Source organism: Kogia breviceps, chromosome 2 (assembly GCF_026419965.1).
Source record: "Kogia breviceps isolate mKogBre1 chromosome 2, mKogBre1 haplotype 1, whole genome shotgun sequence".
Taxonomy (NCBI): Eukaryota; Metazoa; Chordata; class Mammalia; order Artiodactyla; family Physeteridae; genus Kogia; species Kogia breviceps.
The window spans coordinates 61,229,209-61,241,943 of NC_081311.1; the positions used below are offsets into that span (position 1 = coordinate 61,229,209).

Here is a 12,735-nt window from a genome sequence, read left to right on the forward strand (position 1 = left end):
TATAGCACAGAAATAGGCGTATGCTACAAATCAGATGTTTTGCCTTCTCCAGAGATCCATTTTATCAGCACACTCCTGCCTGGAGGCCACTTAACATATTCTGTCTTTCACTCTGAGTGAGATCTGAAGCTGTTGGAATGGTTGTCTTCTGCCTGACGTCATCACTTCCACTGCCTGAGTTCTGACCATGGAAGGCAAAAGCAGGGAGGCTAATTTGGAGGTTGTTGTTATAATCTAGGTGAGATATTTTGGTGGTCTAAAAAAACATGCCAGCGGTGAGACAATGAGAAGAAGTAAACCTAAGTGTTCATCAATGAATGAATAAAGAAGATATGGCATATACATACAATGGAATATTATTCAGCCATAAAAGAATGAAATTTTCCCATTTGCAACAACATGGATAGACCTAGAGGCTAGTATGTTTTGTGAAGTAAGTCAGACAGAGAAAGACAAATACTGTATGTTTTCACTTATAAGTGGAATCTAAAAAATAAAACAAATGAACAATTATAACAAAACAGAAACAGACTAACAGATACAGAGAACAAACTTGTGGTTACTAGTGGGGAGAGGGTTGGGGTGAGGGGCAAAATAGGGGTAGGGAGTTAAGAGGTACAATTATTAAGTATAAAATAAATAAGATATAAGGGTGTAATGTACAGAACAGGGAATACACCCCATATTTTATAATAACTTCACATGGAGTATAATATATAAAAACAATGAATCACTATGTTGTACCCCTGAAACTAATATAATATTGTAAGGCAACTATACTTCAATTTAAAAAAAATAAGTCAAACTCTTGATATGAAGAGCAGTTCTGATGTGAATCAGCATGTGATAATAGTTACCAAGCTTCCTGCTTACAAATCAATGATATGTAGCTCTAAGGTAAACATGTCATTCCTGGTTCTGAATTAAGAAGCACAAAGAACTAAGACAGAGTCTTAGATTAGATGCACATTATATATCTTCAGCTATTAACAGTTCTATTATCATTTCAAATGATCAACACATACACTTATTGTTATATACTGCAGGTGATATAAAAAACCCTATAATCCAAGCCCTCAACCTCAAGGAGTTAAAAATCTAAAGACTAAACTAAATCATTCATATATTAAAAAATACAGGGCTTCCCTGGTGGCGCAGTGGTTGAGAGTCCACCTGCCGATGCAGGGGACACGGGTTCGTGCCCCGGTCTGGGAAGATCCCACATACCACGGAGCGGCTGGGCCCGTGAGCCATGGCCGCTGAGTCTGCGTGTCCAGAGCCTATGCTCCGCAACGGGAGAGGCCACAACAGTGAGAGGCCCGCGTACCGAAAAAAAAAAAAAAAATTTAAAAAAAATACAGATTCAAGGCAATAAAAGTAAAACAATATGTGGTCAGGCTAGTGAGTATTCTATAAACTGCCAGGAGGCAGGGAAGGAAAAAAAAAATCACCGAACAGATGGAACTTGAGCTAGGCATTGAAGGATGAATTGAATGAGACTGTGAGTGAAGGAAGAAAGGAACAAGCAAGGGCCTTCCAAGCTGTGGATCTGCAAAGTGAAAGAGCTAGGATGAAGGTGGAAATGTACTTAGTGGTTAGGGATAGGTCTACTCAAGGCATTCAGGAGACAGAAGTTACAACTATAACTTGTACTAGCTTGGGCACATTATTTAGAACCCTCCACCTCTATTTCCTCAACAGTGGTAATTACAGTACCTACTTTATAGGAATAAATTAAATAAAACCATGCATGTATGGTGCTTCACACAACCTGGAAGTTAATAAGCAATCACTGGTTATCAAAACAACATTATTATTAAAGGTGGAAAGATAGACTGGAACTCAATTTTAGAAGGTCCTGAATATCAGACTAAGGAATTTATACCAAATCTAAAGGTGGTGTCAACCAAAAGTTTTGTGGGAGGAAATGTTGATTGACTGCAGAGGAAACATTGAAAGTTGAGATGCTATTTAGACAAAAGTCCAGACATGATAAGAGTTTAAATGCAAGTAAGGATGGTGATGATGGGAACACAAAGTACAAGATAAGTGAGATGAGAAAGGTAGACACCAACTAAGATTTAGTTACCAAATAAAAGGGTGAGATACAGATATAGATATTACAGGTTTAGTTCCAGACCACCACAATAAAGCAAATACTGCAGTAAAGTGAGTCACATGAATTTTCTGGTTTCCCAGTGCATCTGAAAGTTCTGTTTACTGTAGTGTTAAGTGTGCAATAGCTTTATCTCTAAAAAAAATGGATATACCTTACTTTAAATATACTTTATTGCTAAAAAATGGTAACCGTCATCTGAGCCTTCAGCCAGTCATAGTAGTAATATCAAAGATCACTGATCACAGATCACCATAACAAATATAATAATGAAAAAGTTTGAAATATTGCAAGAATTACCAAAAAGTGACACAGAGACATGAAGTGAGCAAATGCTCTCAGAAAAATGGTGCTGATAGACTTGCTCAACGCAGGGTTGCCACAGACCTTCAATTTGTAAAACATGCAATATCTGTGAAGCACAATAAAGCAAGGTACAATAAAATGAGGTATGCAGTACTGAACTGCACACTTAAGAAACACACTTAAGAAGGTAAATGTTGTGTTATGTGTATTTCAACCACAATTTTCTTAAGAGTAAGAAAGGGGTGCAAAGGAAAATGGAAGAGCCAAAAAATAATTGTAATTCAAGTACCTGGAAGAACAAAGGTACCAATAAGAAAAAAAAAAGTAAAGTCACAAAAAGCGGTGCCATTTGGGAAAAGGACTCTACATTCTGGTTAGGTTTGAAAGCTCACTCACTGATCTAACGACAATCAGAGGGAAGGAGAAATTCCAACATGTATAAACACACCAATACACCCAAGTCACAACTACTTTGCTTATAAGTCTTTTCCATAATAAAGAATGGAAGGATGAGCCTCATCCACCAAAGGGCAGACAGCAAAAGCAAGAAGAACTATAGTTCTGCAGCCTGTGGAATGAAAACCACATTCACCCCAGAAAAACAACTGAATGAAGTGGAGATAGGCAATCTTCGAGAAAAAGAATTCAGAATAATGACAGTGAAGATGATCTAGGACCTCAGAAAAAGAATGGAGGCAAAGATCAAGAAGATGCAAGAAATGTTTAACAATGACATAGAAGAATTAAAGAAGAAACACCTAGAAGAATTAAAGAACAAACAAACAGAGATGAACAATACAATAACTGAAATGAAAAATACACTAGAAGGAATCAATAGCATTATAAATGAGGTAGAAGAATGGATAAGTGACCTGGAAGACAGAATGGTGAAATTCACTGCCGTGGAACAAAATAAAGAAAAAAGAATGAAAAGAAATGAAGACAGCCTAAGAGACCTCTGGGACAACATTAAACACAACAACATTTGCATTACACGGGTCCCAGAAGGAGAAGAGAGAGAGGAAGGACCTGAGAAAATATCCAAAGAGATTATAAGTCGAAAACTTCCTTAACATGGGAAAGGAAAGAGCCACCCAAGTCCAGGAAGCACAGAGTCCCAGGCAGGATAAACCCAACGAGAAACACACCAAGACACATAGGAATCAAATTGACAAAAATTAAAGACAAAGAAAAACTATTGAAAGCAACAAGGGAAAAATGACAAATAACATACAAGGGAATTCCCATAAGGTTAACAGCCACTTTCTCAGCAGAAACTCTATAAGCCAGAAGGGAGTGGCAAGATATATTTAAAGCGATGAATGGGAAGAACCTACAACCAAGATTACTCTACCGGGCAAGGATCTCACTCAGATTTGACAAAGAAATCAAAAACTTTACAGACAAGCAAAACCTAAGAGAATTCAGCACCACCAAACCAGCTCTGCAACAAATGCTAAAGGAACTTTTCTAAGCGGGAAACACAAAGAAGAAAAGGACCTACAAAAACAAACCCAAAACAATAAACAAAATGGTCATAGGAACATACATATCAATAATTACCTTAAATATGAATGGATCAAATGCTCCAACCAAAAGACACAGGCTTGCTGAATGGATAAAAAAACAAGACCCATATATATGCTGTCTACAAGAGACCTGCTTCAGATCTAGGGACACATACAGACTGAAGGTGAGGGGATGGAAAAAGAGATTCCATGACAATGGAAATCAAAAGAAAGCTGGAGCAGCAATACTCATATCAGATAAAATAGACTTTAAAATAAAGAATGTTACAAGAGACAAGAACTACATAATGGGCTTCCCTGGTGGCACAGTGGTTGAGAGTCTGCCTGCCGACGCAGAGGACACGGGTTTGTGCCCCGGTCCGAGAAGATCCCACATGCCATGGAGTGGCTAGGCCCGTGAAATATGGCTGCTGAGCCTGCGTGTCCGGAGCCTGTGCTCCGCAATGGGAGAGGCCACAGCAGTGAAATGCCCGCGTACCATAAAAAAAAAAAAAAAAAAAAAGAACTACATAATGATCAAGGAATCAATCCAAGAAGATATAGCAATTATATATATATATATGCACCCAACATAGGAGCATCTCAATACATAAGGCAACTGCTAACAGCTATAAAAGAGGGAACCGACAGTAACACAATAATAGGGGGGACTTTAACACCTAACTTAAACCAATGGACAGATCATCCAGACAGAAAATTAGTAAGGAAACACAAGTCTTAAATGACACAATAGGGCTTCCCTGGTGGCGCAGTGGTTGAGAATCCGCCTGCCGATGCAGGAGACACGGGTTCGTGCCCTGGTCTGGGAGGATCCCACATGCCGCGGAGCAACTAAGCCCGTGAGCCATGGCCGCCAGGCCTGTGCGTCCGGAGCCTGTGCTCCGCAATGGGAGAGGCCACAACAGTGAGAGGCCCGCGTACCACAAAAAAAAAAAAAAAAAAAAAGACACAATAGACCAGATAGATTTAATTGATATTTATAGGACATTCCATGAAAAACAGCAGATTACACTTTCTTCTCAAGTGCACACAGAACATTCTCCAGGATAGATCACATCTTGGGTCACGAATAAAGCCTTGGTAAATTTAAGAAAACTGAAATCACATCAAGCATCTTTTCCAACCACAACACTATGAGATTAGAAATCAATTACAGGGAAAAACACGTTAAAAAATACAAACACATGGAGGATAAACAATACATTATTAAATAACCAAGAGATCACTGAAGAAATCAAAGAGGAAATCAAAAAATACCTAGAGACAAATTACTACAAAACCATGATGATCCAAAGCCTATGGGATGCAGCAAAAGCAGTTCTGAGAGGGAAGTTTATAGTAATACAATCCTACCTTAAGAAACAAGAAAAATCTTGGGCTTCCTGGTGGCACAGTGGTTGAGAGTCCACCTGCCGATGCAGGGGACATGGGTTCGTGCCCTGGTCTGGGAAGATCCCACATGCCGCAGAGCGGCTGGGCCCGTGAGCCATGTCTGCTGAGCCTGCGCGTCCGGAGCCTGTGCTCCGCAATGGGAGAGGCCACAACAGTGAGAGGGCTGCATACCGGAAAAAAAAAAAAAAAAAGAAAAGAAACAAGAAAAATCTCAAATAAACAGTCTAAATTTACACCTAGAAGAACTAGAGAAAGAAGAACAAACAAAACCCAAAGTTAGTAGAAGGAAAGAAATCATAAAGATCAGACCAGAAATAAATGAAATAGAAACAAAGAAAACAATAGCAAAGAAAAGCTGGTTCTTTGAGAAGATACACAAAATTGATAAACCTTTAGCCAGACTCATCAAGAAAAAGGAGAGGACTCAAATCAATAAAATTAGAAATGAAAAAGGAGAAGTTACAACAGACACCACAGAAATACAAAGCATCATAAGAGACTACTACAAACAACTCCATGTCAATAAAATGGACAACTTCTTAGAAAGGTATCAACTTCCAAAACTGAACCAGGAAGAAATACAAAATATGAACAGACTAATCACAAGTAATGAAATTGAAACTGTGATTAAAAATCTTCCAACAAACAGAAGTCCAGGACCAGATGACTTCACAGGTGAATTCTATCCAACATTTAGAGAAGAGCTAACACCTATCCTTCTCAAACTCTTCCAAAATATTGCAGAGGAAGGAACACTCCCAAACTCATTCTATGAGGCCACCATCACCCTGATACCAAAACCAGACAAAGATGTCACAAAAAGAGAAAACCACAGGCCAATATCACTGATGAACGTAGATGCAAAAATCCTCAGCAAACAGAATCCAACAACACTTTAAAAGGATCCTACACCATGATCAAGTGGGATTATTCCAGAGATGCAAGGATTCTTCAATATATGCAAATCGGGGCTTCCCTGGTGGCGCAGTGGTTGGGAGTCCGCCTGCCGATGCAGGAGACACGGGTTCGTGCCCTGGTCCGGGAAGATCCCACATGCCGCGGAGCGACTGAGCTCGTGAGCCATGGCCGCTGGGCCTGCACGTCCGGAGCCTGTGCTCCGCAACGGGAGAGGCCACAACAGTGAGAGGCCCGCATACCGCAAAAAAAAAAAAAAAAAAAAAAATATATATATATATATATATATATATATATATGCAAATCAATCAATCTGATATACCATATTAACAAATTGAAGAATAAAAACCATATGTTCATCTCAGTAGATGCAGAAAAATTTTTGACAAAATTCAACACCCATTTAAGATAAAAACTCTCCAGAAAGTGGGCACAGAGGGAACCTACCTCAACATAATAAAGGCCATATAAGACAAACCCACAGCAAACATCATTCTCAATGGTGAAACACTGAAAGCATTTCCTCTAAGATCAGGAACAACACAAGGATGTCCACTCTTGCCACTATTATTCAACATAGTTTTGGAAGTTCTAGCCACAGCAATCAGAGAAGAATAAGAAATAAAAGGAATACAAACTGGAAAAGAAGAAGTAAAACTGTCACTGTTTGCAGATGACATGATACCATACATAGAGAATCCTAAAGATGCCACCAGAAAACTACTAGAGCTAATCAATGAATTTGGTAAAGCTGTAGGATACAAAATTAACACACACAAATTTCCTGTATTCCTGTACACTAACAATGAAATATCAGAAAGAGAAATTAAGGACACAGTCCCATTTACCATTGCAACAAAAAGAATAAAATACCTAGGAATAAACCTACCTAAGGAGGTAAAAGACCTGTACTCAGAAAACTATAAGACACTGATTAAAGAAATCAAAGATGACACTGACGGAGAGATATACCATGTTCTTGGATTGGAAGAATCGATAATGTGAAAATGACTATACTATCCAAAGCAATCTACAGATTCAATGCAATCCCTAGCAAATTACCAGTGACATTTTTTACAGAACTAAAACAAAAAATCTTAAAATTTGTATGGAGACAAAGACCCCGAATACCCAAATCAGTCTTGGGGGAAAAAACGGAGCTGGAGGAATCAGACTCCCTGACTTCAGACTATACTGCAAAGCTACAGTAATCAAGACAATATGGTACTGGCACAAAAACAGACATACAGATCAATGGAACAGGATAGAAAGCCCAGAGATAAACCCATGCACCTATGGTCAACTAATCTATGACAAAGGAGTCAAGGATATACAATGGAGAAAAGACAGTCTCTTCAATAAGTGGTGCTGGGAAAACTGCACAGCTACATGTAAAAGAATGAAATTAGAACACTCCCTAACACCATACACAAAATTAAACTCAAAATAGATTAGAGAGCTAAATGTGAGACCGGACACTATGAAACTCTTAGAGGAAAACATAGGCAGAACACTATACGACATAAATCACAGCAAGATCCTTTTTGACCCATCTCCTAGAGAAATGGAAATAAAAACACAAATAAACAAATGGGACCTAATGAAACTTAAAAGCTTTTGCACAGCAAAGGATACCATAAACAAGACCAAAAGACAACCCTCAGAATGGGAGAAAATATTTGCAAATGAAGCAACTGACAAAGGATTAATTTCCAAAATTTATAAGCAACTCATGCAGCTCAATAACAAAAAAACAAACAACCCAATCCAAAAATGGGCAGAAGAACTAAATAGACATTTCTCCAAAGAAGATATACAGATTGCTAACAAACACATGAAAGAATGCTCAACCTCATTAATCATTAGAGAAATGCAAATCAAAACTACAATGAGGTATCACCTCACACCGGTGAGAATGGGCATCGTCAGAAAATCTACAAACAACAAATGCTGGAGAGGGTGTGGAGAAAAGGGAACCCTCTTGCACTGCTGGTGGGAATGTAAATTGATACAGCCAGTATGGAGAACAGTATGGCGGTTCCTTAAAAAACTAAAAACAGAACTACCATATGACCCAGCAATCCCACTACTGGGCATATACCCAGAGAAAACCATAATTCAAAAAGACACATGCACCCCAATGTGCACTGCAGCACTATTTACAATAGCTAGGTCATGGAAGCAACCTAAATACCATTGACAGATGAATGGATAAAGAAGTGGTACATACATACAATGGAATATTACTCAGCCATAAAATGGAACAAAACTGGGTCATCTGCAGAGACATGGATGGATCTAGAGACTGTTATACAGAGTGAAGTAAGTCAGAAAGAAAATAACAAATACTGTATATTAACTCTTATATGTGGAATCTAGAAAAATGGTACAGATGAACTGCTCTGCAAGGCAGAAATAGAGACACAGATGTAGAGAACAAACATATGGACACCAAGGGAATAAAGTGGCGGGGGGCGGGTGAATTGGGAGATTTCGATTGACATGTATACACTAATATGTATAAAATAGATAACTAATAATAACCTGCTGGGGCTTCCCTGGTGGCGCAGTGGTTGAGAGTCCGCCTGCCGATGCAGGGGACGTGGGTTCGTGCCCCGATCCGGGAAGATCCCACATGCCGCGGAGCGGTTGGGCCCGTGAGCCATGGCCGCCGAGCCTGCGCGTCTGGAGCCTGTGCTCCGCAACGGGAGGGGCCACGGCAGTGAGAGGCCTGGGTACCGCAAAAAATAATAATAATAATAATAATAATAATACCCTGCTGTATAAAAAATAAATAAAATAAAATTCAAAAATTAAGAAAAAAAGAATTGATGGACATTGTGACTTGGTTTCTCTAATACAGACTAAAAAGAAAAGATGTCTTTTCTGAGGCATTCCCCAAACCTTGTTACAATAAAGAGCAGCCATTAACACCTACTTTATTCATCTCATTATACAAACAGGACTATAACAGCTCCAGTAACACAATGGCACTTTGATAACCCTATAATTCAGACACCATATATTCTAGGATATAAGGTTAATTTGTTCAGTTTTTTTCTCCATATAACCCTCAAATGTTAGCAGTGAACTTTCTGTGTGTGTTTTTCAGAGTTGCTATTACTTTTGTATACTTTTTTCTTTGAAGAATAACATAAATACAGAAAAATATATAAGCTTGGTGAATTTTCACAAAGTGAATACACCCATGTAACCAGTATTCAAAACGAGAAACAGAACATTACTAGCACCTCAGGAAGCCCCTTCATATCCCAATCCAAACACTTTCTCCATCTCCCACAAGGGTATTCAATCTCCTGACACCACAGATAGTTTTACCTGTTTCTGAAATTTATGTAAATGGACACTCTTTAGTGTCTGGGTTCTTTTGCTCAATATTATATTCGTGAGATTCACACATTATTATATATAGCTGTTCTTTGTTCACTGTGATCAATGTTTAACATTCATTGTGTGATTATGCCAGAATCTTATCTACCCATTCTACTGTTGATAGGCATTAGGAAAATTCCAGTTTGGACTACTACAATTAGACCCACTATGAACATTTGTCCATCTCTTCTGGTGACTATATGCACACAATTTTGTTGTATGTAAATCTAGAAGTGTAACTGCTAAGTCACAAAACATCCATGTGTTTAACTTTGGTAAATAACTAATAAACTTAAGGAAGAAAATAGTTTAAGGTCTTTACAGAGAAATTTGAATGATTAATGATTCATCAGAAGGTGCTGACTTCAAAAACTACTTTCAGAAGGATAAACATACTGAAATAGGACAGTTGACACACAGTGCTTCCAAAGAAAGCAATTTACTTTGAATATTTTCACCAGCAATTCTGCATGCAACAATAACAGAAGTAACCAAGTCTGTCTTATCCTTTCTGGAATTGATGATGCTAAAAATTTAGGATCAACAACTGAAAAACCATTATAACCAATAAGGTAAAGTAACCACCTTCTTGACAAGTTATAGAATATAAATGTTACAAGTCAGAACTCTGCAGTAGTTAAGCCTGTACTCATTTAATCACACTCCTGGAAACTGAAAGAGACTTCAAAACTAGTTTAACCTTCAGGTGGTCATAGAAATGCCTTTTACATCAGTGAACACACTAATAAAAATTCATTTAATCCCGGAACAGAAAAAGAATATTATGCAAAGACTAAGGGAATCTGAATAAAGCATGGACTTTAGTTAATAATAATGTATCAATATTGGTTCATTACAAAAAATATGTATATATAGGTTCATTAATTATAACAAATGTACCATACTAATGTAAGATGTTAGTAATAGGGGAAATGGGGATGGGGTATATATGGGAATTCTGTGTACAGTCTTAGCCATTTTCCTGTAAATCCAAAACTATTTTAAAATAAAATTTATTTTTTAAACTCCATTTAAAACTCTGTAACATAATCTGAAGATTGTAATACACCTGCTAAACTCTTCTCAGAATGCAATCCAAATGCACTTTGAGAGCTGAAAGACACCCATACAGACATACATACACATACATACACACACACATACATACAATCCTGCTATCTGTGAGCTTAGACACATAGATACATGAAGGAAGCATTCCAACTGTGCCAATTTTAGTTTTGCTCCTAGCTATAAAATTATTATCAAGGCTCAAACTTCTTTTCATTCCAACTAACCTAACCTTTTTTAAGTATACACTATAAGCACTTAGTGATTCATTAAGAAGCAATTCCCCAGTTATCGTCAAATGATAAAAGTTTCTAAACTCCAAGTAAGGTCAATTCTCCAATATATCATTTCTTTGTAGTTTAAATCATTGAGTCTTTGCTTTTACTTCATGGAAAATAAAGGAAAAAGACTGTGCCTTACAGCTAGTAGGGAAAACAAGTAGCCCTAACATGGTATAAGGCCTAGTAGAAGGAACCCTGGGCAAGGCAGGAGACCTAGTTCTAGCTTCAGTTCTATCTCTGATCTGCTACCTAATGAATTCAACTGTGGTTCTACCAATTTTATATCTAAATACAACTTGAAGTTTGGTTCTTTTATAGCAGAAATCAAACTTTTTCTTTAAGAGCCAGGTATTTTAGGCTTTGTGGGTCACACGGGTTCTGTTGCAACTCAACTCTGTTGCTGTAGTGCAAAAGCAGTCATAGACAACATGTAAATGACAAATGTATCTCTTCCAATAAAACTTTATTTACAAAAACAAGCAGTGGTCTTGGCTGTAGTTTGCCAATCCCTATTCTGTAATATCAGGGGCAAGAAAATCAATTGGCAAGATTGATTTTGTAAAACTGCATCATGAGTGCACACTGAAATAAACTGTGTTTTGTTTGCAGGGAGAAAATGCTTATGAATCAGGATCTTCACATACCTGAGAATGTTCAAGTTTCCCCTGCATGAACAGGTCACATCACCAATACCTAAGACAGAGCAGGAAAACACTCTCCCTTACATGGTTGTTAATGACATAACAGGGGGCGTGTTAATTTACATAGGCAAAATTTACAAGGTGACCTGCAAAAGTAAAATACCATGTTTTAGCAACTTTAGCAGTAAATACAGAAACCCAAACCTCATTAACACCAACAGTCACTTCTTCCTTAGAGTAAGCTAAATAAATTCAGAAAATTGCCAAGGTCATTGGCTTCCCTGGGAGAGCTCTTCAGCTTCCATGTAACTCAAGTGGTTTAGACCAGCAGACGGTTGGTCATCCATAACCTGTTAAATTTCCAGGAGGCCAGAGTAACTAACTGTTTGTGTTAACGTAGAAGCTCTGATTCATTCTGGGATGGGACAGGGGTTGCTCATCGCTATAAATGGTCTAATCAAGCCAAGATCAGATCTATCCTCCCTTAGGGTCTACCTTAGTAAAAATGTTCCATTCTGTGATAAGTCACCTTGCTAAATGCAGCATCATGTTAGCTACCAGGTATTCAACAGCAGGCTGGAGCAAAGGGCCGGCCCACAAGGATCAAGCAAGTGCCTTTTTAAAAACTAATCTTAAGGAGTTCAAGTTCCTCTCCATGGCTTTGCAAAGTAAGCAAAAACCATGCCAAATAGTAAAAAAGGCACTTACTTGACTCCCACAGTCCAGCTCCACACTCTAGCAGCTAAGATGTCACTGGCATGGTACATGGAGAGGTGGAAACGATATCTTGCCAACCACTGTAGGAATGGTAGTGAAAGACCTAAAAGAACAGAAAAAAGTAAAGTCAATGTCAAAGGTAAAGGCCTTCCTGAGCCTGCTGACATGGGTACCTCAGCATATAATGCCGAAAAAGAAAAGAAAGTCTGAAAAGCTCTTGTTTAAGCCGTTCTTAGCTGCTGGTTATTACAAGTGACCCTTAAGACAAGAGGGTACTTTTAAAAGAATATGAGTTATAACCTAGAATAAATCCAGACTGGTTATGAGAAACTTTGAAATAATACTTTTTTTCTTCAGAAAAGAAAGTATTAAATCTT

At 38.1% G+C, this 12,735-nt stretch overlaps 1 protein-coding gene across 3 annotated transcripts in view; it reads right to left on the bottom strand.

Annotated features, from left to right (window-relative positions):
- Positions 1–12,735, bottom strand: part of MCU (mitochondrial calcium uniporter) — a 204,145-nt gene that overhangs the window by 173,504 nt on the left and 17,906 nt on the right. The window contains exons 2-3 of one of the 3 annotated variants that reach the window (XM_059054253.2): positions 12,350–12,461; positions 11,645–11,693 (exon numbers count right to left, since the gene is read on the bottom strand). The exons of 1 other annotated variant lie outside the window; for it this stretch is intronic. In XM_059054253.2, coding sequence (XP_058910236.1) covers positions 11,645–11,671 — 27 coding nt within the window. In that variant the 5' untranslated portion in view covers positions 11,672–11,693; positions 12,350–12,461. The remainder of the gene's footprint in view (positions 1–11,644; positions 11,694–12,349; positions 12,462–12,735) is intronic. One more of the 3 variants, XM_067025420.1, reaches the window with a different exon arrangement.